We start from the raw sequence: 26,991 nt of genomic DNA, 5'->3' as shown, positions 1-26,991 counted from the left end.
CATGAAAATTGGTCAGTGGTGTTTAGAAGCCAAAAAAGCTTGGCTTCCTAGTTATGAAATTCCCTGGATCGTCAGTGTCGTGTGGCTGTCAAGACTTCTGCTGACTTAGTCAGCTAACTTCTGGTTTAGCACCCTGCCAACTTGAATGGGGATAAAATAATTGTGTGGCTCTTCCAGGCTTTGTAAATTATACTGGAAAAGTGTACCCTCCCTTTTAAAGATGCTTTTAAAAAGTCTTTTTGGGCCACAGTGCATCATGTGAGGATGTAATTACACGGTTTGGACAAAACTGGCTTCAAAGCTTGGTGATCTCCCTGGGGGCTTGGCTGGACTACTTGTAGGTCTATTAGCCTGTTGTTAGCATTCTAGTCTGCTTGGATGTTAGCCTGTTAGCTTGTTGTTAGCCTTTTGGTATGTTAGCATGTGTGCTGCTGTACCCTAATTACAGTATTTGATGTAATTAATGTAATGTGTAATGTGATGTTAGGCCTATAGAAAGTTGTAATAGTTATAGTGCTCCAAATTAAAATTCAGGATATGCATCTTCACTGGAAAGTTATCATCGTTGAACCTGTAATAATCATTATAATGATAATGTCTTCTAAATGCAATACATGATGGTAGGCATGTTACATCAACCTTCAGCACTTGTTGTGTACAAACAGCAAGTATCCAGCAGGTGATGCTGTTTAATAACTGTGCTGGTCCACATCAAATATACCGCTTCACAGAAAAGTTTTACAGTTTTACAGAAATTATTTATATCAATAGATTGACCTGATATATATTAATTATGGCTCCAATTAACAGAACAGCTCAATGATGTTGCAGGAAAATAATCTTATTGTAGAAAATGTGAGCAGAAGCCAGTAACAACATGTGTGGCTTGTAATGCATCACTTTTGACAGAAGATGATGCTGTTGTCTTGATGGAGACCATCATGGGGATGCCGCATAACCTCTAAGTGCAACACACAGTCATACAGCATCACACAACACTCTAAGTCACTTTAATTCTACCATCTAGCCGGCAGGTGGATGAGGTGTTCAATGATTAATTACATTGTAGCTGTGAAACCTTATTGGTTGTGTGTTGTTGTTTGGCATTACTTCCAGAATCACAAAAACACATCATATTCAAAAGAAACTTCCTGGCCGTACTCCGATTTGGACCCAGGAACTGCCAAAACAATCATCGCCTGTTCAGAATCCTGTCATGGTCAAGTTCCTTGGGAGAATGTGACGTGTGGTGTGGATTAGCCCAAATAGAAGCAGGCTTAGCCCGTTAAAAATTTAACCTTACATTTTCGTCTTGCAGTTCTATATGAAAATTATCAATGGTTCTTTAGTACTGATAGTGCTGATCACCATTGTGAATACGCTGCACACTTCCACTGCTGAAAATATATAAAAAAGTAACTGCTAAACAGTTAAAGAGGGTTAGGGTTAGGGTATTATTTTATTATTGTTGCCTCCAAACCTCGACCAAACCTTACAAAGACCATCTACCAAAAATGTGTCATCACAGGTGAAGGAAAAGTACAGAAAGACATTTGTAGACGTTGAACAGGTCCATGTAGCAACAACAAACCAAAAACACTATTCCAAGTTAAGGTTCTGCACTGTGCATTAGGATTGTAGCGAGTATTTCACAATGTACCTTAGATATCAAGTAAATAGTATCACATACATTTTTATTGTATTGTATTAATGATACTGGTGCACTGATGTGTTGGCACAATTTCAGTGTTCTGGTGACAGGCGAGAACATTGACTTTGTTCACTGCTGGATATTGAAATCTATAACTATGTACCACATTGTATACAGAAAGCTCAACGCTGTTTTTTATGTTGTTTAAATCTAGTAAAATAACATGCAATATTTCACTGAAATACAGTGGAATGGAGCTATAAAGTAGCGTCAAATAGAATCACACCATCACACCTGCAAATTTGTACATGAATATACAAAAACAGTCAACAACTTAAGTGTTAGAGTGTATAAAAGCTGCTGAATAGATTCTTCTTGGATTAAAGGAACATTTCATGATTCATGACAAACACAAAACACAATACTAGACCTTGTAATTGCTCTTGAATTTAATGATATTTACTTCAATACAAATACTAGAACCACACCTTAACATAGACTCTTGTTTGTTTGTACCACTATTTGCTGTATACATTTTTTTAATTATTTGTTAGGGTTAATGTGTAACAGACCAACATTTCCATGACAACACTGAAAATGCTGGCAATTAAATTCTATCATGACATTTATATTTGATGTTACACATTAAGGTCTTCCAAATTCGTTTGTTTTAATCAAACAGATGCACAGAGTAGGAAATTTTTTACGTTTGGTCGGTTGTTTACATTTTTCTGATTGTTCTACATACTTATAGTTATAAAGTGGTGACAGACAACCTTCACCCTCTTGCATTTCCAAGTGGTATTGCTGTCGGCGCTGCAACCGGCTCGTTTTCTGTTTTTACTTAGTGCTGCGACTGCCAACAGCACAGGAGGACAAGCCCAAGTTTATTCATTCATCAAGTCTCTGATGGGGACAGGGGAGCAGATAGAAATGGTGCCAGACTGCGGTGGTGCCCGATTTCGTGCCTGGTAGCAAAGGGAATACCACAGTGAAAGCAAAGTTAATAGGAAACCAATCTAAATGCAGATGGTGTGATTAGTCTATAGCCATTACAATGTGCAATCAACATTTACTTATTAATTATACATTTAAAAAAAGATGGTCTAATTCTAGTTTAAGCACAATGTAAGTCACTGCAGGAGTTTTTTTTATACTTGCTCTTAGACGAAATGAGCTCGGAAAATTCAGTAGAGCCACGTGTTGAAACGACTTAATACAACCAGTTTAAATTACACTGGTGATGTGAAAAAGGTAAAACCATGAACAGACCTTGACCCAGTATCACAGTGTCATGTGCTGTATCGACCGCAGGAGCGACACATGTCCTAGACTGGTATCTGTAATCATGTCGAGATGTCAAGACGGACAGCCGGCACGGAGAAGGTGATTGTGGTATATATACGTGCATGTGTGTCATGCACACATACATTCGCAGGCAGAGAAACAAGTAAACGTGTAACTGATGCTCCCACCACGATGCGTTTGACTGTAGGCAGTTTTGAATGCAGGCCAATGGCTACATGGCAGTAAATCTTCTGGGACCAATAGTGCCGGAATAAATGAGTGCTGCATATCATCGTTACGGTTGTGTTGGACAAGATGGGAATAATATCACGGGAGCGCATTGGCTCGATGTAATTCATAAGCAGCTACTGAACACAGCTTATCATGCCTCTGCACAAGTGATCGCATACAGAGAAGTGTTGATTTGAGATTTTATTTCTTTCCATGCCAAATGTAAGTTCATGTAAGAAGGACCCAAAATGACTTTGTTTTGCCACAAAGCATTTAAAGGGGAATTTCAATATTTAAAATATTAAACAGGTAAGAATACAAACTCAGAATTGTTAATCTGTTCCATTTATTAAAGAACAAGCTGTTCTCAGAAGAAAAATAAGGTCCCAAGAACACTGTTTGATGCTAGAAAGGTGGCAGGATCCGCCACATACAAACAAAGTAAAACAGCGTGAATTGTATCGGTTTGTTTTCAATGAAGATCTTTCTTTTCTGATTAAAATGTCTTCCCCAAAACTGCATAGTGCTCTTTTAAACTTTCATGCATATTGTATTCAGATGTCCTTTAATTGCTCCTCGGAGACAAATAAAGTTTTTTCTAAAATTGGATTTGATTTGAATTGAAGATTGTATGCTACGTAGCGCACATAGCAGCTTGAAATGTGGGACACTCATCACTCCAGCCTATATGTCATGCTATAGGTGTCACTTATATAGCCTTTGCTCATGACACAAGCTTAGAGTTACCTCTCACTCAGATGCCTCACATATGTCCATCCACATTCAAAGATGTGGGGCACTGGAGCTGTGGCTGCGATTATTCCTGGATCATGGTCTCACTCCGTGTTTTCTTTGGTTCATGATGGATGTCCTGTACCTATCATACGGGTTTAACTGCCATGCTTACTGACTGTAAATTCTCACTCTTACTCATCACAGGAACCCCGACATAAATCACACTTACAGTAGGTGTGCTTCAGCAGTTATATATACATGCAGCCATGTAACTAAATATTTGTTTTTTTTATGTCCATGAAACGAACATGTATACATTATTTTTAAGTTCATGGAGTGTATTCCATAACTGTTTTACGAGGTGTGACAGACTCATTCTCCTCAGTGTAAATATGCATCAATCAATCAATCAATCAATATCCATCAAGTATCCTATTGGGGTTTGGCCTCAATACCTAACATTGGCTAACATTAACCTAGAAAATGCTAAAGTTGTTATTAATCTTCTCAATGGCGCAACAACAAGACAAGCACCAGTAGCTGTTTTAAAGGGGCACTGTGTGAAATTGAAATTCAGAATTCTGATATTTACACACTTAATGAGGTAATAATGCAAACTCAGACATATTTATTTGTTCCACAACTGAATAAACAAGCTGTTCTCAGAGGAAAATAAGGTCCCCAGAACACTGTTTGATGCTAGAAAGGTCGAAAGGGTCCTCCACATAGAAACAAAATAAAACAGCATTAAATTGAGTCATCCTTTAAGGTCAGTTTGTTTAATCAGTTTATTCAGTGATTTAAGATCTTTCTCCTCCGATTAAAATGTCTTCTCCAGAACTACATAGTGCACCTTTAACCCTAACATTCATACGTGGGTCAAAAATGACCTTTCATGTCTTCTTAGTTTTTTTTCCCTCAAATATCTTGTTTTGACTTACACCCAGTGATCTATATACCTCTTACTTTTAAAGAAATTTAAGTTATCACTCGGATTTGCAGTATCATTTTACACAGAGGGAAAAATCAAGCTGTTTATCCCTCACCAAGTTCACCAGCGCATTGTCAACTGTGTCCATCTGCCTTTTTATTGCTTAGCAGGTTTAATGCAGGGTAGGTTTTGAGAGTTTTTTGGCCGAAAACAGCTGCCAGCTGTGGTCGATTTCATCTCTCTGACAGCTATGAGAACGAGTCAAAGAAATAAAGCTGTGGGCAGAACAACAAAACAATAAGTTAAAACTGGCTAGAAAGCTCTGTGAAGCTGAGCGGAGCTTGGGTTAAATGTCTTCATACATGTTTGTATAGTTGTGTCAGCCACACATGACCTACACTGTATGGTATGTAAGAGAAATGACAGCAGTTGAAGTGAATGAAAGACGGCCGTGACTTTTGTGCAGTCTCTTGCTGGGATTCCTCTTGGCGCTTCTCAAAAGAGGCCGCGTGATGCACTCGGCATCAAGGAGTGTGAACACGCTATGTTTGTCGGGGTACCCCGCTTAGTTCCTGCAAAGCTGACGCTTTAGGTGTGAAGGCAGCGGGAGTTTAGGGCCACCTGTCAGTGATCTTGGAGCTGGAGCCTCTCGCATATCAAAGTGAGCCCCTCCAACCCAGCGGGAAGTGATTCTCTCTCCCAAGGGGATCGATGCTGTGTGCACTTTAAAGTGTGTGTGCAACCAAATCTCTGGAATACACAGACTCCTTCAGCCATTAGACAGAAAAATGAGAAGCTGCAAATTAGGTCAGGGGCTTATTTTATTCTAAACGGTTATGTGTTGAAAATGAGGTAGAAACTTCTGTGGGTTTTGATGCTTTTGTCGCCACAACAAAGTCGGAGGTATCAAACTTGAAATGCGACAAACTCAAATCTTTGCAGTTATAAATGATAAACATGAAAGGGACACGCATTTTTGATCAAAAAGCATTTTTTTAAGAGCATTTATTTATAGGAAAACATTCTCTAATTCATGAAGTTCAAGCCACTCATTCAAAATCATGATCATAACAAGTTCATAAATAGCCGATCTGATGCTAAAGCACCAGAAATACAGTATACAATAGGAATCGGCCAAAAGAAGTACATAAAAATGGAAAATAGTTTCTCAGAAAACCATGATTAGTCTAACAACAAGTGTTTTTTCATTTTAACAATATTCACAAACGGAATAAAACTGATGCACAGTAAATTAACTATGATTAAACACAAGTTTAGGTGTTCAATAAGACAGGAATAAAGCATCAGACGCAGTTTACGGGTAAGTGTTAAAACCACTTATAAAACCACTAACACAACATTTTTTTAATCATTTTCAGCGAATTCATTCGGCCTCTTTAATAGCTTGCATGACGACTGAATTCCCACCCAGAAACCGGGAAGAATCTTGTTGTCAAGAGTGCTCTTAACTTTATACAGCAGCTCGACCTCCCTCTCCGCTCCCTCACCGGTCACTGCATAAAAGCTTATGATCCCTGCCGGCTGGTCGAGATAAACTCCGATAGTGGAGCAATACGGGACATTGTTTATGTCCTTGTCTATGCCATTGTACCAGATCTGGTAGTGCGTTCCTGACCAGCACAGACCCCAGGACTCCTCGTTTTCTCCAAGGCCGCTCGGCCCGGTGTTTGCCCTCCGTCCTGCTCCTATGTAGGTGGCTCCAATTACCACCCAGCCAGAGAACTCCACTTCCCAGTAAGCCCTCATGTCCCAGATAACCTCTTTGCACAGCACCTTTGAAGAAAACAGGAAAATAAGAATTTGAAAAACGTCAACCGAGAATTTGTTCCGATCAAATGAAAGTCATGTAAATGTATGTTTTCTGACTTACCTGTGGAGAGTACTCGTATCTCTCCGGTCTGTCCAGGACGGGACAAATCTCCTCAGTTCTACGACACACCTTCGACCCATTGTCAGAAATCCACAGCATCTTGTTGGCAGTCTTATCGTCCAAAGACAAATTCATCCAATCTAAAGGAGAGATTCAACAGTGTCTTTTTTAAAGCAAACATAAAAAAACAATACTGAGTATTAATAACGTGAGAAGAAGAAAATCTTCTCGTACACTTCATGAGCTCAGCTCTGTTCGTTGGCTCCGGGATGTTTGGCACATAGACAGGAACTTTTTCTGCAAGTATAGGAAACTGGTTTGAATACAAACTCATGCTTGCATAAAGAGTATAAATAAACCAGGGTGTGAGTCAAGCCCGTTACCTGCATTTGTCTTCTCGTTCTTGTTGGGTTTAATTTTCTTCCCTAAAAAGGTGAAGGTCAAAGGTTAAACTGCGAAGATGAGAAGAGTCGCTTCCTATTTCATGCAAATATGTGACACAACTCTCTGACAGTCTGTCTATACTTGATGAGGAATTTTAGCGTTAGCATAGCACTTTGTCCAAGAATAGAGAATCTAGATTATACCTAAACCTGAGTGAAAACTGAGTAAGGCTAAAAGACAAGTGTGTCTTATTTTGAAAAGCTTGCACCATCATTTTCCACTCATTAGTATCGCTGCAGTGGATGAATTCTGAGTTGACAAAATCAAAAACAGAGTTTTTGACATGGAAGCTACCACCATCCAAATAAGAGCAGGTGGAGGCCATGATATTGAGTGAAATCTGTTCAGCATCATCTTGTAAATACACAGTGAAGGTTTCCCAAGGACACAACAGTCAGTAACTCAATTGACATGTTGCAAATACACAACATGTTAGTTAGAATGCAAATAAATCTAATGTATAAATAATTTAAATAGAATGGTTCTATTTTGTACCTTGTTTGTTGGTCTGTGAGAGGATTACTGCCGAGTTGGGTCTGGCTGGCATCTTGAGGCTGCGTGCTGATAATCCTCGTCCAGAGGCTTCACAATGCTGCACAATGATCGATCCAAAGTAAAAGTGCGAAGTCGTCCACTCGACTTTTATACCCGCAGGGAAGATGAACGCTGGGCGTTTTTAGGAGTGTCTGCAAGAGGTGTCGAGGTCAGTGGAACGGGCTGTCACCGGGGGTAAAAAGGGGTGTACGCACTTGACTTTGACATATGGACATAAGTGAGGCAAGCGCGGGGCATTTGACACCCCTGAAACTTTAGGAGTGTGTCCAGAAAAGCAAGAAGACGGTTACAAACAGGGCTAAGAGTAAGACTCAGAAAAGGGGCCTGTCGCTGTTGTCAACATGAGAGGCGCAGGCGGAAGAGGAGCCACAAAGAAGACATCTCAGTCAAGCTGGACAGAAGATGTTAATGTGATAGATGATCTTCCATGGCCCAGATAACTTATCTATTTTTAATTTACACTTACATTATTTGCATGTAGAAGTATCCTTTTATTTGAAAGTCTCTCAAAAGACAACTGAGCGACCAAGCCTTGCATCAAGGGCGTAATTAATAGGATAATTTTTATCGCAGCATCATTTGCGGTATCTCTTGGACATGAGGATAAAAAAGGGCCCAGAAAATAATCAGAATTCACCTGGAAGCCTTTGCTGGTGTCCAAACATAGACAACAGTTGCAGTAGCACCGACTTTATAGATGTAAAAGAGCCACATGTGAGCAAAAAAGGACCTTAGTGTGTGTGTTTGTTATTATGTTATGCAGCCCACACACTCGATTCTAATTTTGTTACTACCAAGATTATCAGGGCAAACCACTTTATGTACATCTGACATTAGTGAGCCTACTCTTCAATGTAAAACTAGGATGTGTCTCCAGTAACTTTTGTGTCTCCAGTCACATTTGGATATATTTGACTCGACCAGGATGGGATAAAGAGAGGCCTAGTCAGCTTATTTGTGGATATTTTGTGATTGACCATGTATGTATAGCTAAAAGCCCATGTGATGTGAGCTTATACGCCTCAGAGAGTCGAACAAACACCTGTTCACTCTTTAATCAGTGCTGCTTCATCGTCCAGGACAAAATACGTCTGAGTCACTTGCGTCTCAAGTTTTATTATTTATTTAAACTCATGCAAACATTCTGCATACATTCATACCAAAATGGGTAACACTGTACAATCTTTACAAGCAATGAACAAAGGAGTAATAGAAATACATATAAATATAATAGTATAAGCCTCGAGTGGTCCGGTTGTTCCTGGCAAGTCCAGAACACTGGGCTGATTCTCACTGGACTTTACCTTTTACTGAAACATGCTAACCTACGTACTCTATATCAGTCTCAGATATGCCGTAAATAAGGAGTATATCTCATGGGAACTGATGTTTCAACTATTATAATTTGCATAGGACTTATGCAAGCTTATATTAATGTAAATGTTCCAGTGGCAGTTGGTGTTGTCAAGTCATTTTGTGTTTACAGCTACTGTAATCATAGCTTTATTACAAAAGGATGACTTAGTTTCACGCCTCTCTCAGCTCATGATGATTAACTTTTAGAAATGTTGATTCCGTCCTCTATTCCTCCTTCTTTGTGATCAGACAGTGCGAGTGGTTCCCCACCCAGAAACCCGGTAACATCTTCTCCTTGAAGGAGCTCCTGACCTGCTGCAAAAGTTTGACCTCCTTCCCCCCCGTGCTCTCCTCTCCCTCCTTCACCTCATCCACGGCGTAGAAATTTAGGATGCCGGCAGGTTGATCGAGGTAGACCCCAATTGTGGAGCACTTGGGAATCTCCGTGATCTCTATACTGTGGCTCTTGTGCCACGCGTTGTAGCAGGACCCGCTCCAGCCCAGACCCCAGGACTCCTCGTTCTCTCCCAGGCCGCAGGGTCCTTCGTTGTTCCTCCTCCCCGCCCGTTCGTAAGCGACTCCGACCACGATCCATCCCGAAAACTCCACCTCCCAGTAGCCTCGGAAGCCCAGGATGCCTTCTTTGCAGAGAACCTTTAGGAATGAGGATGAGAACGACAGTCATTTAGAGGTAATCCAACACAACCTGTGATTTATTGTAGTTGCTACTGTGAGGAATTTAAAGCAGCCTCGCTTTCTGCGGTTTGCAATGTCAAGCATGCTAGCTCAGGATTTAAATAATGACAGGTCACACCGATCTGGTTCATAGCGCATCAAACTCCACTGGTTATGACATGGTGATGACAAGTTTTAAGCACTTCATCAGGCTGTACCTGTGGAGCATACTCATATCGCTCTGGTCTATCCAAGACGGGACAAGTGACATTATCGGTCATACGGGCCACCTTAGCACCGCCGTCTGTGATCCACAGCACCTTATTGGCTGTCTTGTCATCCAGGGAAAGGCTGAACCAGTCTGAATAAACAGAAAGAACCAATGATTTAAATGAGAAATCCAAGTTTGGACCAAATGGTTAAAGAATTAAAATAAAAAATAAAAAACGGTAAAAGAGTAAGAATCTCACGTTTGATGAGATCAGCTCTGCATTTTGGCTCAGGGAGATTTGGCTCGTAGGCTGGGATCTTCTCTGAGGAGAGAGCGACAGAGCAACATCAGTCAAATATCACACAAGGCAAGAGGAACCGTAAACAGATGAGATTGTATCTGCATTTAAAGGAGCAGTGATTATCTGCCCAGTCTGAAGGAAAGTCAGGCAAAGTTTCTGCTACAATGAATATATATATATATATATATATATATATATATATATATATATATATATATATATATATATATATGTATATGTATATATATATATATATATATATATATATATATATTATCAAAGATCCCAGATTGAATTAGAATTATGTTATTTACACCCCTGACGTGCAGTTTCCTGCACCCATTTGAGACAGGGTGCATGCTAACGCTTTTAGCCTGGCAGCTAGCCAAGATTTCTGCTATAGAAGGTTTTAAATGACATCATTTCAAATAAAAGTTAAATCTCTATGATCATCCTCAGACATGGATTTACACCAGAGGTATGACGCCATTTTATGTTTGTTAGGTTGTTTTTGTTACATTCTTCCGCATCAGCTTCAGTTGTTTAGGAGAATGCTACAATGCAGTTTTGCTGCGAAGCTCCAGCAATGTTTTGTGAGCAACAAAACGATAATGACTCAATCTTTTTTATTTTTGCTTGAACAACTCCTTTAAAAAAAAAAACCTGCAGTAAGGCGACTGTCTTACCTGTGGGTGTGCTTCCAGCTTTGGCTTTTCTGGCTGCAAAAACAAAAGAAAAACAAACATTTGTTTTCACCAGGGCAACCTATGTGAACATCAACATAAACCCGGCTGTTAAAAATACTATAGGCGACAGCAGGGATGCGCCAGGTGTGTCTCAGGAGATGATGGAGCGAGCTGCAGCTAAAAGAAAAACCATCTGCCTCTGTCAGATCATCACATCAGCGGCTGCGTGCTTCTTGGAGCCGGTGGTTGATTCATGCCAGGCAGTTGGAACGATCGAGACACCTCACACGCTGCAGGGATGACTAGCGTGCAGCCTGGGGGAAGGTTATCAGATAAGAAGTGGGACATGGTCTGCATGCTTGGATCCAGCATTTGTTTACTGAGGTAAACAACAACCCAGAGAGATGGGTAAAGTCATCCAAAAAGTGACTAATTCTATTCTAAAGGGCACTTACTTGAGGGTTTTAACACTTGCTCATCTTATCTTAATTCAATTATGTAGGGGACACCCTTTCATAAAAGAGGCTTATGGTATTACAGATGAAAAAATAATTAGTCTGCTCGCATTTGGATCTCAAATGAAGCTTGATAACTTTCCGTGAAGTAGTAATTGATGAGATAGATAACAGGCTTATCCCTAATGCCAATTTGGTATCTATTACTTTGGAGTCACGTGTAAGTATTCTCGTTAAGGACGGAGATCAAGAGGAGGAGACACTTAATCCCTTCAGCATTAAGATGTCGACATAAGTTATTTGTTTTATTTATATCAACAAGAGGCATCATCTCCAGAATAATCTATCAATCACTCGCACATCAGAATCGCCCCGGACTACACATGAAAGTTTATCTTGGCGAGCCGGAATGGATGCATTTTTAAGACATTATTTCCAGGCTTTGCTTGGATCTGTAAACATCCAGATCAAGGGGTTCAAGGTGAAGCTGCACATTTAAACCCGCTTGTCATCATAATCCACGTTTTTCAGACTTAACGGTTATTTTTACACCACGTGGTATGCGTGCCACGTCCAAATGAGCCGATATTTATCTCCGCGTTGACTGGAGGCCGAGGGAGCCCCAGGCAAGGGAATGTCGGGCCACCTCTGGATATAGCACAAGGGGATGAGAATAACCGCATTGTCTGTTCTCATCACAACCGGACACCGTGTAAAGCATTCGAGCTTAAAAAGTGACCACAAACCCACTGTGACAATCTGTACAGGGGCTTGTTTCCCATGTTGGAACAGGAGCTCAATGAAGGTTTTTGACTGTGATGTGTTTACTCATCACTGCACCTGTTTTGATTGCAAAGAAGTGCATTTTTTCATCATGGTACAAGGTTCCTATCATTAAAAAGCCAACAGTTATGCTTGAAATCTCTTTGTTTTCCCCTGATGTCACAGTCAGACTACAGTTCAGATGAGATTCTACTGTCCCCCGTTTTTAAAGCCTGGCATTATACAGTCGGTTAATACGTGCAGCATGTTAAATCTCTTTTAATGCAGATGATGTTGACACCAGCAGACCCTCGCTCCCGGGCGATAAAACCATTATGCGCCCCTCATAAAGACAAGCGTGAAATCAGCCGGTGAAATATTGCGCTTTTCACACCAGACATAAACTCCAGTGACCCGTTCACTCAGGATCTGCCTCAGAGGATAATAAATGGGCCTCACTGCTGCACACCAAGACTGGGGTTATTAAATCACTGCACTTAAGAGCATTGCTGATAATGCCTTCCCAGTTACAGGTTTATACACTCTAAAGATTTAGAAAGGTGCGTTGAATAAAACTGTGAGATTTAGCAAGAAAATCAAAGATTCCAAATCATGTGAAAAGCAGAAAGTGAAAGATCACCTTTATCCGACTTCCTGCTGTCAGAGATGATCCTCGTGGTGGTGGGCATCTTGTCTCGGGCCTGATGTCTCTCTCAGTGCGATGATGAGTCTCCTGTTGGCTCTGCTGTGTGACAGCTTAATGCCCCTCTTATATACCCTTAATGCAGGACAGAGGTGATGGATCGAGAGAAGGTGGTGTGGACGTGAGATAGAACTTTCCAATAGGAGGCAGGGAGGGAGGCAAGAGGCTTGTAATCGGAGCTGTGTATGTATGTTTTTCCTTAAAAAGGTAAGATGGATGCTGAGATGTCTGCAGGCGGCCCCCTGTTACAGAGTAAACCCCGCCCCTCTGGCCTTACATCACCAGCACTGATCTCTTCACATTGCAGGGTGACAGTGTTGATGGTTGACAGGGTGATGGGTGGACGCACACAAACACACACACACACACACAGTCACATGGAGTTAGGTGCAAAGTAGTGTGAGGTTGAACAGGTGCTATGACATAATGAAAAAGTATGAAAATGTAGACAAAAGTGTTAAAAGTCAGCATTTTCTCGACAGTTGGGAACAACATACATAAAGTCTGCATTTACTTAGTTCTCATGTGCTTATATCCTGAATTTTAAAAAAACCCAGACTGTGTTTCTCCCTTAAAAATGTTCATAAATTAATTAGTCATTAGTCGCTAGGCTGGCAGCCTGGCTCCAATTTACTGCTCTATTAAAGACTAAATGAATGAATAAACCTTTGCTTTGTCCTGCATTGTTGGAAGGTGCTACTGGGGAATCCAAAAACAATCCAGTTGTCTTTGCAACAGCTGTGCCAAGAATAATTCCACATGCTGGTGGGGAAAGATGTCTGTTTCCACTTTAATTACGTAGAAGAAATGTTTTTGGGATTCTTAAAATAAAGAACATGAAACAAAACATTTGAAATCATGACTTTATTGCTTTTGATCACACTGAAGCACAATCATTGTGCAATATAACCTTCAAAAGACAATAATTTTTTGATTAAAGGTGCAGTATGTACGAATTGGCCTCCCTTCAAACTCCAAACGAAAAAGTGACTGTAGCTGCCGTTAGCTAGTTAGCTCAGTTGGCCATGTAGCAAGAGAGGTGCATACTGCGATTTGGGAGTGGTCTAAAATTAAGGAAGGACTGGGGCTAGCTGGTTAGCATGCTAACTTCAGTATATATCTCTTCACCACAACACATCAATGTCGAAATAATAACGTCAAAAGTCTTATTTATTGTCATTCTGTTGACGTTTTCATATGATTCTTGAGTGTTTTAAACTTAAATTCTTACATATTGCACCTTTAATTTCACAATAATAAACTCTGCATCTATAATAATATTTATATTTGCATAAACACATAATTCATTTACTCTGAATATAGTGATGAAAACGCATCGTGCAAACAGGACATTTACATCTTCCTGATACTGTCATTAATAAGTCAATTAAATTGTTGATATTAACATTTAAATGAATATAGGCCAATATACAACATGTACAATCCAAACACACCTAAATATATCTTTATATACAACCCACTAACCCAAATACTTAAACGACCGCAAACCACTTGCCTGGTTGGTTCTTCAGGTCGTTGTGCCAAGCTTAGCCACACTCCTGACCTGTATCATCACATCAACCATTTACAATCAAATGCCTTAATGTACATAGCATAGGCTGTGGGAGAAAGCATGTCGCTGGTCGTAAACCCTTCTTTGGGATATGCTCTCCATCGCCAGCGGCCTGATTGAGGTGTTTACTGTTCGGGCACTTGGCCAAAACCTCGAGTCAAGGCTGTCTCGTCAAGGCAGATGACTGACTGGGCCTGCTGATTACAGTGCAAGTGAAACAGTAAAAGACAACATACCGGGACGTATCATGTCAGAACTTCCCAGGGGGTTAACTGGAAATAATGGAGAGTGTGGGTAACAGGTTTGCATGTGTACTTATCTGAGAAATCTCCTCTCAAAAGACAAACAGAAACCAGAGGCACCAGGCTTTTAAGACACTGATGACAGAAAGGTGATCGCTGCCAAAAGACTGAGCTGTGAGTCTGCTCACTGGCTGCTCTGGATGTTCAAGGTCGTGTCTCCAGTTTTCATGTCATAAAAGGTCATAACACGGAATTAAATGTGAGTTTTCGTTGTCTTGTACTTGGCTGAAATCTTTACATTCTGGATCAAATTACTTTTTTGTTACAATGTCACCAATTTATACACGTTGATGGTTTGCTTATGAATGACTAATCAACTTTTACAAGCACCAAGGATGTCTACAGAAAGGTATATGTAAAGGGAACACATGGTACAATAAAAGCATCTCAATCCTGTAGTCTCTAAAGAAAGATATTGAGGATTAAAACGTACAACGGGACAGAGAAAACTACAATAAAAAAAAACTCTACGTCTTTAACTTTAGTGCGGAGAATCAACAGAAACCAACTCCAAATGAACCTCCAATCGAATCGGGTTTCTCTTCCCTCCATCACCGTATCAACGTGACCTCTCTGTTCTGTACAAGATGACCGCATTCCTAGAGAGGTATAAGTGTCCTAGATGTGTGTTTGATTACGAAGGGATGACAGGATAACCAGAAAAGTAAACTCAGAACCTTTCAGATAAATATGGGTCAGCGGGTCAGGTGTTGGCACTGAGCTTAAAGTCCTGGTTTGGCACGCCCATTAGTGAGCTCATTATCTCTACATACCTTACCAAAATGTCTCCAAGGGAGCCCCAAGGGGCCCCGCAAAACCTTTAATACCCCCTATCCTGGGGGGGTTGGTATATAAAGAAGCTGTTTGCATCATCGCAGCAGTACGCCGCTGACAGAAGCCGACATTCAGGAAACCTCAACACGGAAAGGAGCGATAAATATGCCAACCAGTGCTCCCAATAAGAGAATCATGCCTGCAGCCGGCCGACCTGGTGAGTGAAGTCCCTTCTTCAGATTTTAGTTTTACTTTAGTTTTTAGACATTGAAGCTGGGTGGTTATCTTTGACTTTTCTCAGCAAATTTCATATATTGTTAGAATCACGTTTTCTTACATTAAAACCAAAGGAATACTTTACAAAGACGTAGAGGATAACTGGCAGTAATGTTTTTTTATTTTTTCAGGCACAAAATCTAAAGTTGTGGCCTCTCCGAAGGGTAAGATATTGAAGAAAACCATGGAAAATGTATAACTCACTGTTGAAGGGGCTCTGAAAGACTTGGTTCGAATTACTTTTAACTGCCTTTGCTGGCCGTGGCACAGACACCATCCACCCTGACCACCTCACTATGACTCCAGCACAGTTCATAAATGTATTGTTGCGTTCAGTCACAGGAACGAGGTGCAGGCATGAAAGATATACGTGCTGAAAGTGTCCATATACATGAATCCTGAGGTTTTACTTCATCATCTTGTCATCACCTTGTAATCAAATCGATTAATCTGAATTTTCTCGCCGCTCAGAAAAAATCCCAGACTACGAGCCGAACATCCCTGAGCCCACCTGCCGAGCTGATCTTCTAAAATGTAAGAACAATCAGTCAGATTCACAAACTTTTCCTCAATCTCATGATGTGCAATTTTCTTTTCCCAACTGTCATGGATGCAAATCTTCCACATTCCACAGACTGGATCAACCTTTCCCTGGATGACAAGACAGCCAATAAGATGCTGTGGATCACAGACGGTGGATCCAAGCTGCTGCGTATGACTGATGATGTCACTTGTCCCGTCCTGGACAGACTGGAGAGATATGAGCACGCCCCCCAGGTATGTTTTTAACAGCAAATCCAGATTTAAAATACTTTTTCCTGTTCGCTGCAAATGTTATTCTCTTTCCTTTAAAGGTTCTTTGCAAAGAAGGCATCCTGGGCTTCAGAGCTTACTGGGAGGTGAAATATTCAGGATGGGTGGTCGTCGGAGTTGCCTATGAAGGAGCAGGGAGGAGGGGGAGCGACGGACCCTGCGGGCTGGGAGAGAATGAACAGTCCTGGGGTCTCGGGTGGGGTGGATCCCACTATCAGCTGTGGTTCAACGGCATCAGTAAAGAAATCTGGGACATCCCCCAGTGTACCACCATCGGGGTTTACCTGGACCAACCAGCTGGTGTCATCAGTTTTTATGCAGTTGAAGAAGTGAAAGAGGAAGAGGGGGGCGAAGGCAGGCGGGAGGTCAGACTGCTGCAGCACATCAAGAGCTGCTTTAAGGGGAGGATGTTGGCAGGTTTCTGGGTCGGACAAAAGTCGTCATGTTTGTTAGCCAAACAAGAGGAGTAAAGACATGATAACTGCCCTTCCAGTGGACAAAATGTGAGGATGTGCCCTGTCCTTACTATAAATACATCACAGCTTTCTGCAGGCTGGTGCTCCTCAGCATATAGCATGTGGTGCCCTTTTTAGTCTTTTTGGTCCCTGCCCCTCTAACGTTGTGAGCCACTGATGTTTTCCATTTTCTTACAATTCCGCTTCATTTAGGACACAAAAAACTGGGATAATGTAAGGAAAATGACTTGTTTGTATATCAACAAACTTATTTACCAAGAAGCTGCTATTTGTTTAAGTACTTGTGAATCATTTACATGTTAATTTTGTCAAAAATCAATATCAAATACTGTTGGTGGTGTCTCATATATATATTTTGTGTTATTGTATACTGTATACTCTGGTGCCATAGGTATATTCTGCACTTTAATCAACAATTTTATTTTTTTGTGTGACTTCTATTAAATAAAGTCTGTTTTTAAGTTTTACTCCTGCACACTCATTATCATTTAGATCACGAAGATGTCTTGCATTGTTTTATTCAACAATAAGGTTGATTATAAAGCACATATGTATAGCTTACGTATTATCTACAGTCAAAGCACAGCTGATTTAATCAACGTAACACCTCACAATAAACTTGTGTAATCCATTGAAGCTCCCTGATATCAATATTACTGTGCACGAGGCACCGTTCAGCCCAGTTGGGAGAGGAGGCGTCCCGTGTCCAGAGGCCCTGTCCTTGCTGCAGCGGCCCAGGGTCTGATCAGTGGCTATTTGCTGTGTGACACACCCCCCATCCCATTTCCTGTCACTTGTCTGAGCTATCCTGTAAAATAAATCCATCAAGAGGCCAAAAGAAAGTTGCAGTGTATAAGAACAAGATGAAAACATCCAAGAAATGAGTACAATATTAACATAATGTGATGTTATGACGTCTATGTACTGTGTTGCAGAGATGTCTACTGAAGTCAGCATGCCCTGTCCCGATACAAGCTTGTAAACACTGATACTGCCCTGTCCCCTGTACGCCCACTCCAACCTCCTAGCTGCAAGGCTAACGGAGATAACTAGCTAACAGCAGCTACACTTACTGTAGCAGGAGTTAGCAGCTACCCTAGTGACGTGCTACATGTTTTGAGTTTAAATTTTACAGGTGGCCTATTCTTACGTATTGCACATTTAAGTTTTTGATACAACTAAAAGAAATACACACACAAAGCCAAGGTACCCCAACATCTGCAAATGTTGTAGACTTACAGCTGTGTTCAGAGGGTTGGGAAGAGCAATTGAAACATACAAAGTAAATCAAAAACCCACAGTAACATGAGTCTTTGCCCACCCACGAAGCTGCTGTGTTTAAAAAAGTTAGAAAAGGCCTGAAGGAGCTTCAATGAATGATCAATCATAGCTAAATATTTTCAATAGAGGACAAACAACCTTCTTTTTGCAAAGCCACATTGCCTCATGTTATCCCCAAGCAATAAGTCATTCTTTAAAAATACAAGCTTACAGCATAGGAACATCAATCCATCAATGTCATGTTAAGCATTCAAACTGTACCATACCTACAGCTGCTCTGGATCTTTCATTCTTCACCTACCCCTGTTAACACTGAGCCGGGGGGCCAGAGGCTTAGGCTGGTGACATGAAAGCAGATCCTTAGTGGCAATACACAGTGAGAAGTCACATGTGGGAACCCAAATAGGGCCAAGGGGGGTGCACATATTAACAGGAGGTGATGGAATTATAAAACAGAAGATGCAGGACTAAACTCTGTGCTAATTGAAGGTTTTTCTTTTAGTCATAGAATGAAGGGATCAGTAATAACAGAGCTGAATTGTCCAAGGAACAGGTGATTTAAGAGATAAGAGCCTTACATACAAATGGTAAAAATTTGCACCAGCAGCTGTACATGGAAGTTCATTTTACACCCTGTACATACACTTTAAGCACTGTAAAAAGAAAAAAAAAATGTAGACTTTTATTTTTTAAAGATTTTTTTTCGGCATAGACACCTTTATTAAGCAGTGGACAGGTAGGAAATATGGGAGAGAGAGGGGGATGTGACATGCAGCAAAGGACCTCCGGCCGGAATCGAACCGGGGTCAGCTGCGTATATGGCATGCGCTCTAACCACTCGACCACCTGTGCGCAAAACTTAGACTTTTAAGTTAGGTTAATAAGATTAGTTGATTCCATTATGACATTTTAAACTGAGTAGGATAAGGTTTTAAATGCAAATTTTTCTAGTAGAAACTATATTAATGTGTAAACCAGCCAACGGTGCATAGCCTCAGAAAACAAAACAAATGTATGGTTACAGTATGTTGAAAACAAAATACAGACAACATGTCATTTTACGCTGGACTTTGAGCATTACCTTCAATTTTCACAACAAAACACTGAAAACATCAAAAGTCAGACATGTCAACAGATTTGTATGAACGCATTTATTTCTGTTATGTGATTTATAATGTCCCCAGAGTGAATATCAGCAAAATGATTTGTCTCTGATGAGGAGTTATTGATTTAGGTGACAAGACTGCAACTGACTGAGAGCCACTTCTCTTGCGGCTCAGTGTCCTCTGGTTAAGAGACTCTAACATAATCTTTGTCTCCCTCTGCCGACGGTCAGCAGTATAACAAATTGTGCCAAAAATGGCTGTCGTGGCACTTTCTTTGAGCCAGAGTCCCTCAATATTCAAAATGACTTTTTAATAAAAATCATTTGAATACATATACCTAGAATACATTTCTTCACCGTGCGACATACATTTATTACATCGTCGCTGCAGTAATGATGTTCCCTTTTTATTAGGTTTAAGCTAATGTGTGAACAGCGCCCCTCTGGGTTTTTATAGCCAAAGCATGAATCTGTGTGGTCAAACATGGTATAGCACCCTCACCTACGTCAACCGAAGAAAACAATCATGAAATAGTTGAATATTTAGCAAGTCACCATCTGCTATTCGACTGTAAAATGGTGAAACGACTCTGGGGAAGAAAGTGAAAAGTGGATTTATAAGCCTTTAAAGCTAAACAGTAAACGGTAGTAAGTTATACAGTATTTCATATTTGACACAGAGTGTGTTTTCACAGTCGCTAATGACACTTAGCTCCAAGGGTTAGCTAAGAGTTAGGCAACTTAGCAGCAGTGGTTCTGAGTTCTTGGAATAAGTGTACAAAATGGCTTACACAGCAACAAGTGCAGTGCAACATTGAACTTTGGTGGACTAGGCATCATGTAAGGTGAGTTCAGCCTCCCTCCATGCTTTCTGTGAGGATTGTATCTCCTCTCTGTGTTGCTAATTATGTTTTCTAGGTATATTTAATAACTTGTTTGCCTGGACATCAAAGCTGGTATGTTGCTAACGCTGTGGTTTAAAGGTGTAATATGTAAGAATTTTGGTTTAAAACCTCAAGAAATTAAATGAAATCATTTACATAATTTGAAGAAATATCAGAGGTCTGTAAATTGTGTTACAAAAATTCTACACTAGTTATTATGCTTCCCTGCTGGAAAAAACAGCATAGCACTTTGTTTGTTGCTTCCATTTCTCTCACAAGTTTAAGTTAACAATTTTATAAAGTTTTTCTTTCATGTACACAAAATAATTTCTTCTTTCAGATGTTGAGCACACATTTGTTAAAATCCAATAAAATAAGCCATCCAGCTGACAGGTGTGGCAGATCAAGACGCTGATTGAACAGGACTCAGGCACAGGTGTTCCCTGCCAGCATGGGATGCTGATGACCAGGATACCAGCACCAGCATGGGATGCTGGTAATTGGATGCTGGTGGCCAGCATCCAATCACCAGCTTCCTCAGCAACATCACCAGCAAGACTATGCTGATAGTAGGGCTGGGCGATATGGCCTCAAATCAATATCACGATATATTGAGCAACTCACCTCGATAACGATAAATGAACGATAAGTAACACCCCCCCCCCCCACCTAAAAAAAAGAAAAAAAAATCCTGTGTATTTACAGAAATGCCACTTTAAAGGACTGTAAAACTACATTGTAGTTAAGATTTATATTATTTATTTAGTAGTTAAGAACAACTGATAGGCACACGATTGAACAGCTAAAAAGCACAGATTACTTGAAATGACAACAACTGAACAAGTTTAAAAGAATAAAATATACAGTCCCTTATAAACAAATTCTAAGCTTCTCGCTTCTCGCTTTTTTTATTTCTTCGAATTGAATCTCGTGGTTGTACTGCAGGTGGTGGAAGAGGTTGGATGTAAATAAATAAACATTTTGAGGACTTCAGAATCAGAATCTAAGACATGAGACAAAATAGTAGAGAAGTTGACATTGCTGCTTAATAATATGTTAACCTCTTGAGCATTAGAGAACTTTTTTTACCACTATTTTCTTTATCATTATATATTTTTGATAGACACAGAATCTGTTTCAGAGGTCAGAGGGTCACATGACATGGAAGCTATTGAGAAAAAAAATCAAGATTTCTGCATATTAATATTCATATAAAATAGAGGAAGCACTAAAGTACAATAAACATAGCTGTGTCTCATTCGTCCAGTTTACTAATACAATCTGCTGCTGGAGTCACTGGGCCCCATGTCATGGAAGATATTGAAAGAACTGCAATTATTTTGTATTAATATATTTATGGTAATTAATTTGATGACAGTCCCTAAATCAGTTTCCAGCGATTCATTGCCATGTTCTGGGAGGTGAGCTGACCGTCTTCCTGCTGCTCACACTGGGTGAACCTCAGTGAAGTCGCAGCTGGACCCGAGTAGAGCTTAGAATCAAGCCCGACCCGAGCCCGTGCACGTTGTGTCCGAGCCCGGCCCGACATTATGAGCCCGAGACCGATTTAAACCCGACAACTGTTTAATACCCGGGCTGTTATAACTGACGTTCTCGACTACAATTAAATCTTAAATCTTAATGAATAATGCAACAAGTGCCGCACTTAATGCACTCGACAAAGCCGACAAATGTTATTATCACGACCCACGACTTGTTTAAAATGGGCCCACACCTCCGACATTCCTCCAAACTTGCTCAAAGTTAATTCTACTGTTTTTATTTTTTCCTTTACATCTTCATGCTCCATGTTGCACTTAAGCTACACAATCAGTGAAACTGTCCGACTCACAGCGAGAGTGGGTTCACTTGATTACTAACCTGGCATAGCTGGTGTTGCATCAGCAGGTGGAGTTTGCCATCAAATTAATGTAAAAAAAGCACATCGGTATATGCCGGGGTAGATTAATCAAGTGGACCTAACATGTCCCCTGTCCCTAGTGGATGTTATGCCTATGACACCGAATATACCGACATGGCCAAAATGACGTCGGTTATCGTCGTAAATTTCGGTATAGGTACATTTTCGGTTTATCGCCCAGGCCTAGCTGGTAGGCCATCATAATTAATGGGACCTTGCTGGTGGACCAGCTTCTTCATGCTGGTCCACCAGCTAAACCAGCACCAAACCAGCACTAACCAGCATATGCCAGCATAGACCAGCATGGAAATCGTGCTGGTCTATGCTGTTTTTTTCAGCAGGGTTAGCAGCTATCCCTTCCCTGTCCTGTCTCCTTAGCCCAGCCACCTTGTACCTGAGGGGGTCATTGTCCCTTATTACAGACAAGAGATTCCTTGATAAATAGCAGCTACTATGATCAGACAAGGACTTGAAATTTATAACAATTTTTTCTGTCTTACTTTATTGAGGGTGATATGTTGTGGTTTCTTTCTTGTTACAAATGTACTTCTTGTAACTAGCTTTGGACAAAAGCTTCTCTTAAATGCCCTGAATGTAAATGAGATTTGTGCGACCTATATTTCAAGCTTTGTAAGTTTTATCGGTAAACAAAGTAAACTCAAATAATGCAAAGAAAGGAAAAACGTTCACCCATTTATCTCATACAGAAAAACACAACTACAGTTACACTGAAGTCTGATAGGCGAGTCTTACAACTCAGCAGCCATCTTGGCATTTCAGGCTCACAAAGACCAGGCCCCTATCTAAATGAATAAGGAGAGAGCCCATAGTCTCACTTCAGTGGTCACTGGGACAAAAAAAAACTGCAGGTATAAAATTGCCAGACAAAATTGATTAAAAAAAAAGTGTTTAAAAGGTTCAGTTAATTTGCCCCAAAATAATGTCTTCTCCTGGACGACCCCAACTTCTTCTACAGCTCAATATAACGTTAGTGTGGTGCGAGTCAGAATTGTCAGCTCAGCCCACTGGAGCGCTAGAACAAATATGAGTTTAATGTCTAATCTTTCTCTATAAAGCAAACAAGATAAGACGTGATGTGTAATCTCTGTTGTTACGAATTTATCTATTTAAAAGTGGTGTGTTTCTATGTATAATGTCTCTGCATTAAAGTATTTCCATTTTACTGACCTAAGATTATATTACTTGCCATGTTAAGTACTGTGAAACACGCCTTATTGGATTAGATTAGATAGGCTTTATTTATCCCACAATGGGTAAATTCACTTGATACAACAGATCAAGATGCAACAAGTACAGGAAAAAGAAAATTAAAAATAAATAGAAAAAAAAAATGTTTACAAAAAACAATAACATGTTTGCAAAAAAACAAAAAGTGAGTGAAAAGTGATTGTTCAGGTAGTGCTTGATTTACACAGTCTGATGGTTGTGTGGATGAATTATCTGTAATCTTCTTACACAGTGGGTGTAAGAGTCTGCTGCTGAAAGAGCTGCTCAAGGCTTCCACAGTCCGGTGCAGGGGGTGAGAGGTGTTGTCCATGATTGACGTCAGCTTGGCTAACATCGTCCTCTCACCCACCGAGTCTGTGGAATCTAGCAGACAGTCTAGGACAGAGCTGGCCCTCCAAACCAGTTTGTTTAGTCTCTTCCTGTCCTGTCCTTGCTGCTACCTCCCCAGCAGACCACTGCATTAAGGAGCGCTGATGTCACCCCAGTCTAATAAAATGTATGAAGTAATCCTCTTTGTAATTCAAAGGACAGACACAAAATAAAGCTCACCACAACCATCTGCGATAGTCTTTCCACTGTCCATCAATCATCACCTCTGGTTTGGCCAAAATAAACCTTTAATTCATCAAACTAAATGTGAAAATATTGTGGGACTACACTTTTGCCAGCGCCTTCTGATGTCTGACCTCCCTCTCTCTCCCTTTGTTTGTGTTCTTGGACTGACAATCTCCCTCTCCAAAGCCCCTGTATTAGTGGTGTTCCATACATGCACTTGCTATTTTGACTGGATAAGTGTGTTCACTCTGATAAGTAGACCTATGGCAAATAGCAGTGCACTATGGATACCTGGATGCCGTTTTCCTAGCTTTCAAAAAGTTGAGAGTGCACCACTCGTTCCTGCTCACCCTGAGTGGTTACCTTCTGGAGTGTATGTGGCGGATGCAGAGCAACCACCAACCTAGCAGAGATTTTAAAAACAGGCTAAAAGCTGTAAAGTTTCACTGCAAGACTGTTAATATTTCACTTTATTAAGTTTTAATCCTTTTTTCCAGGCAGGAAAGTAACCATGTAAATTCCCAATATGTAGTCAGTTTATCCAAATAATGGCTGTTATCCCAGAGTTAAAAAAACATCATATGAAATGATCCGTGCAGCTCTTCGGTGATTTACCACTGGCTCCAATGTACCCATAGTATTTTCATATATGATATAATAACTTTTAGTGGACAAAATACAATATCTCAGATGAAATCTAGTAATTGTAGCTTTGAGGGAAGATTATTCAGTCACAGTATAGTCAGGTACCAGTGTTGAAGCTGAGCCAGTGTCTTTCCAATTGTAGAACAATGGCGTAAAAAAAGCCTTGAAAACACAATCTTTTAAAAAAGTTTAACCCTCGGCATAGGTAACGAATCAGTCAGCAGGAAGCAGCATGGCAGCCCCTTCACCATACAAAGCCAACGTGTGGGTGCACTTTGGTTTAAGGAACAAACCAGGGAGCAAGGAGTAGGATAAAGAAAATGCCATTTGCAAGCTTTGTCATGCTGCCGTAAAATATTCAGGAAACACAACTTGCGAACTTACCTTATCAGACAGCATGCAGATCCAATAACCTTACAGTCGCAACCAAAACCTGTCAACCTGAGGCAAACTGTGCTGGATAATACCTCAAACAGACTTTCAACTACCTCATCTTTAGCTCAGAAGATTAAGATATGGTGCATTTTATTTGTCATGATTTGTGCCCCTATAGTGTTGTCAAAAATATTGCAAGGACCCAAAAAGAAAAACACCAGGAGGAGGCAGGATAGAGAACCAAAAAAAAACCCCAAAACTTTTAATGATAAGCTGAAATCTGAGAAATAATAGCAACCAAAAAAAAAAAAGAAATGCAAATACCAAAAATCCAAAGTAGCATCACAAAGAGCTAATACAAAGTTCAACAAAAAGCAAAGTACAAAATCAGGAAAACCACAAGGAGCAAAAACCAAACACATACTATAGGGAGACACTGGAGGACAACTAGAAGACGCTTAGGTGAAACAAAACGGGTCAAACACCCTGGAGGAGAAAATGCATGAACTGACAAAGACTGTAGGGAGAGCAAAGTCTTAAATACACACAAGAATAACGCAGGGGGATGGGGTGCAGGTGGAGTGACGTGGGGCAACAGAGGTGAGGGAAATAAATGGAAAAACACTAGAAACAGGGAAGGACACCAGTGTTTCCCACAGAATAAGACTTTAATTGTGGCATTGGCTGTCCAGCTGGGGTGTCATTGAGCATGTGCGCCCGAGACTTCCACCAACCCTGTTGGAGTTCGCAGGGGTTGTTAGGCTTTGATTACCGTCTTACAGACACGTCTTTCACAATGTTAGCTTGTGGGAAAAAGTTTTGAATGCATCACATGACGATGTAAGTACACGGCTTGGCCTTGACAAAAACTGTCTTCAAGGCCTGGCACTCTTTGTGCTGCAGTGAAGTTAGCCGCTGTTTACGAGAATGTAGTGAAGTGAGCCGCTGTCTGATTTTCGTTGCGCCTGAACTAGAGTAAATAGGGTAAGCATGGTCCTAGAGAAAAGTGAAGCTCCTAAAAGATACATAGGCTATAGCCTATGTGCTTTTGCTGGTATGTGTTCTTTATGAACATTTTGCCTTATGTTTAATCAGGTGTAAGTGTTATTTTACCAATCGTTTATCAAGTGAATCCAAGTGATTGTTGACTCTGATGTTGTCCTTAATGGTATTCACCATCAAACCATTGTAGGTTGTTAATAGCTGTTGTAGTCAGTAACTCCAAATATCATCTCCAAAAATATCATACCAAATATCATGCATGAAATCCAGAAATATTGTACTTGAATTTTCTTGAATTTTGATTTTATGGTCAAAACCATGTCAAAAGATTGATATTCTGACTCCTTTCACCAAACTAATTCCTTCATAGCTCATCATTGTCTCATCACAGGAACACATTTGGTTACCTTTCACTGTAGCAATGTGGAGAAATCTACCCTCAAAGTTATGGAGGACCAAACCTGACATAAGTATAAATAAATAAATAAATAAATGCCTAAATAAATAAATAAATAAATGCATACATAAATGTATAAATAAATACATGCATAAATAAATGAATAAATAAATACATGCTGAAATAAATGTATAAATAAATAAATAAATAAAAGTATAAATAAAATAATAAATGCTTTTTATTTATTTATACATTTCTGTTCACCTACATTTATTTATTTCTGTATTTCTGTTCACCTACATTTATTTATTTCTGTATTTCTGTTCACCTACATATATTTATTTCTGTATTTCTGTGTCCATATGTAAATGAGGAGGTAGGAGGTCCTAACCTCAGTCAAGAGCATGATTGGTTACAGGAGTGTGCTCGATGAGGGTCTACTACTCTGCCTTACTAGCAGCGCTGATTCCTGTACACTGTACAGGAATGT

The 26,991-nt window shown here is 40.2% G+C and overlaps 3 protein-coding genes across 3 annotated transcripts; 1 reads left to right on the top strand and 2 right to left on the bottom strand.

The window, feature by feature from the left end:
• Nucleotides 1–5,808: 5,808 nt before the first annotated feature.
• LOC115571356 (tripartite motif-containing protein 16-like protein) lies at nucleotides 5,809–7,833 on the bottom strand. The gene is made up of 5 exons (XM_030400723.1): nucleotides 7,666–7,833; nucleotides 7,110–7,151; nucleotides 6,961–7,023; nucleotides 6,727–6,866; nucleotides 5,809–6,629 (listed from the first exon to the last, which is right to left on the bottom strand). The coding sequence occupies exons 1-5, from the start codon at nucleotides 7,715–7,717 to the stop codon at nucleotides 6,201–6,203; spliced, it is 726 nt and encodes a 241-aa protein (XP_030256583.1). The 5' UTR covers nucleotides 7,718–7,833; the 3' UTR covers nucleotides 5,809–6,200.
• Nucleotides 7,834–8,821: 988 nt separating this feature from the next.
• Nucleotides 8,822–12,957, bottom strand: LOC115570768 (stonustoxin subunit beta-like). The gene is made up of 5 exons (XM_030399470.1): nucleotides 12,812–12,957; nucleotides 10,955–10,987; nucleotides 10,227–10,289; nucleotides 9,975–10,117; nucleotides 8,822–9,735 (listed from the first exon to the last, which is right to left on the bottom strand). The coding sequence occupies exons 1-5, from the start codon at nucleotides 12,858–12,860 to the stop codon at nucleotides 9,307–9,309; spliced, it is 717 nt and encodes a 238-aa protein (XP_030255330.1). The 5' UTR covers nucleotides 12,861–12,957; the 3' UTR covers nucleotides 8,822–9,306.
• A 2,702-nt stretch (nucleotides 12,958–15,659) lies between these two features.
• On the top strand, nucleotides 15,660–17,555 carry LOC115571363 (stonustoxin subunit beta-like). Its single transcript, XM_030400738.1, has 5 exons — nucleotides 15,660–15,740; nucleotides 15,931–15,963; nucleotides 16,271–16,333; nucleotides 16,434–16,576; nucleotides 16,654–17,555. The coding sequence occupies exons 1-5, from the start codon at nucleotides 15,689–15,691 to the stop codon at nucleotides 17,080–17,082; spliced, it is 720 nt and encodes a 239-aa protein (XP_030256598.1). The 5' UTR covers nucleotides 15,660–15,688; the 3' UTR covers nucleotides 17,083–17,555.
• The last annotated feature ends 9,436 nt before the right edge of the window (nucleotides 17,556–26,991 follow it).

Source organism: Sparus aurata, chromosome 20 (genome assembly GCF_900880675.1).
Source record: "Sparus aurata chromosome 20, fSpaAur1.1, whole genome shotgun sequence".
Lineage (NCBI taxonomy): Eukaryota > Metazoa > Chordata > Actinopteri > Spariformes > Sparidae > Sparus > Sparus aurata.
The sequence above is the reverse complement of the archived record's forward strand: the minus strand, read 5'-3'. Positions and strand labels throughout refer to the sequence as shown.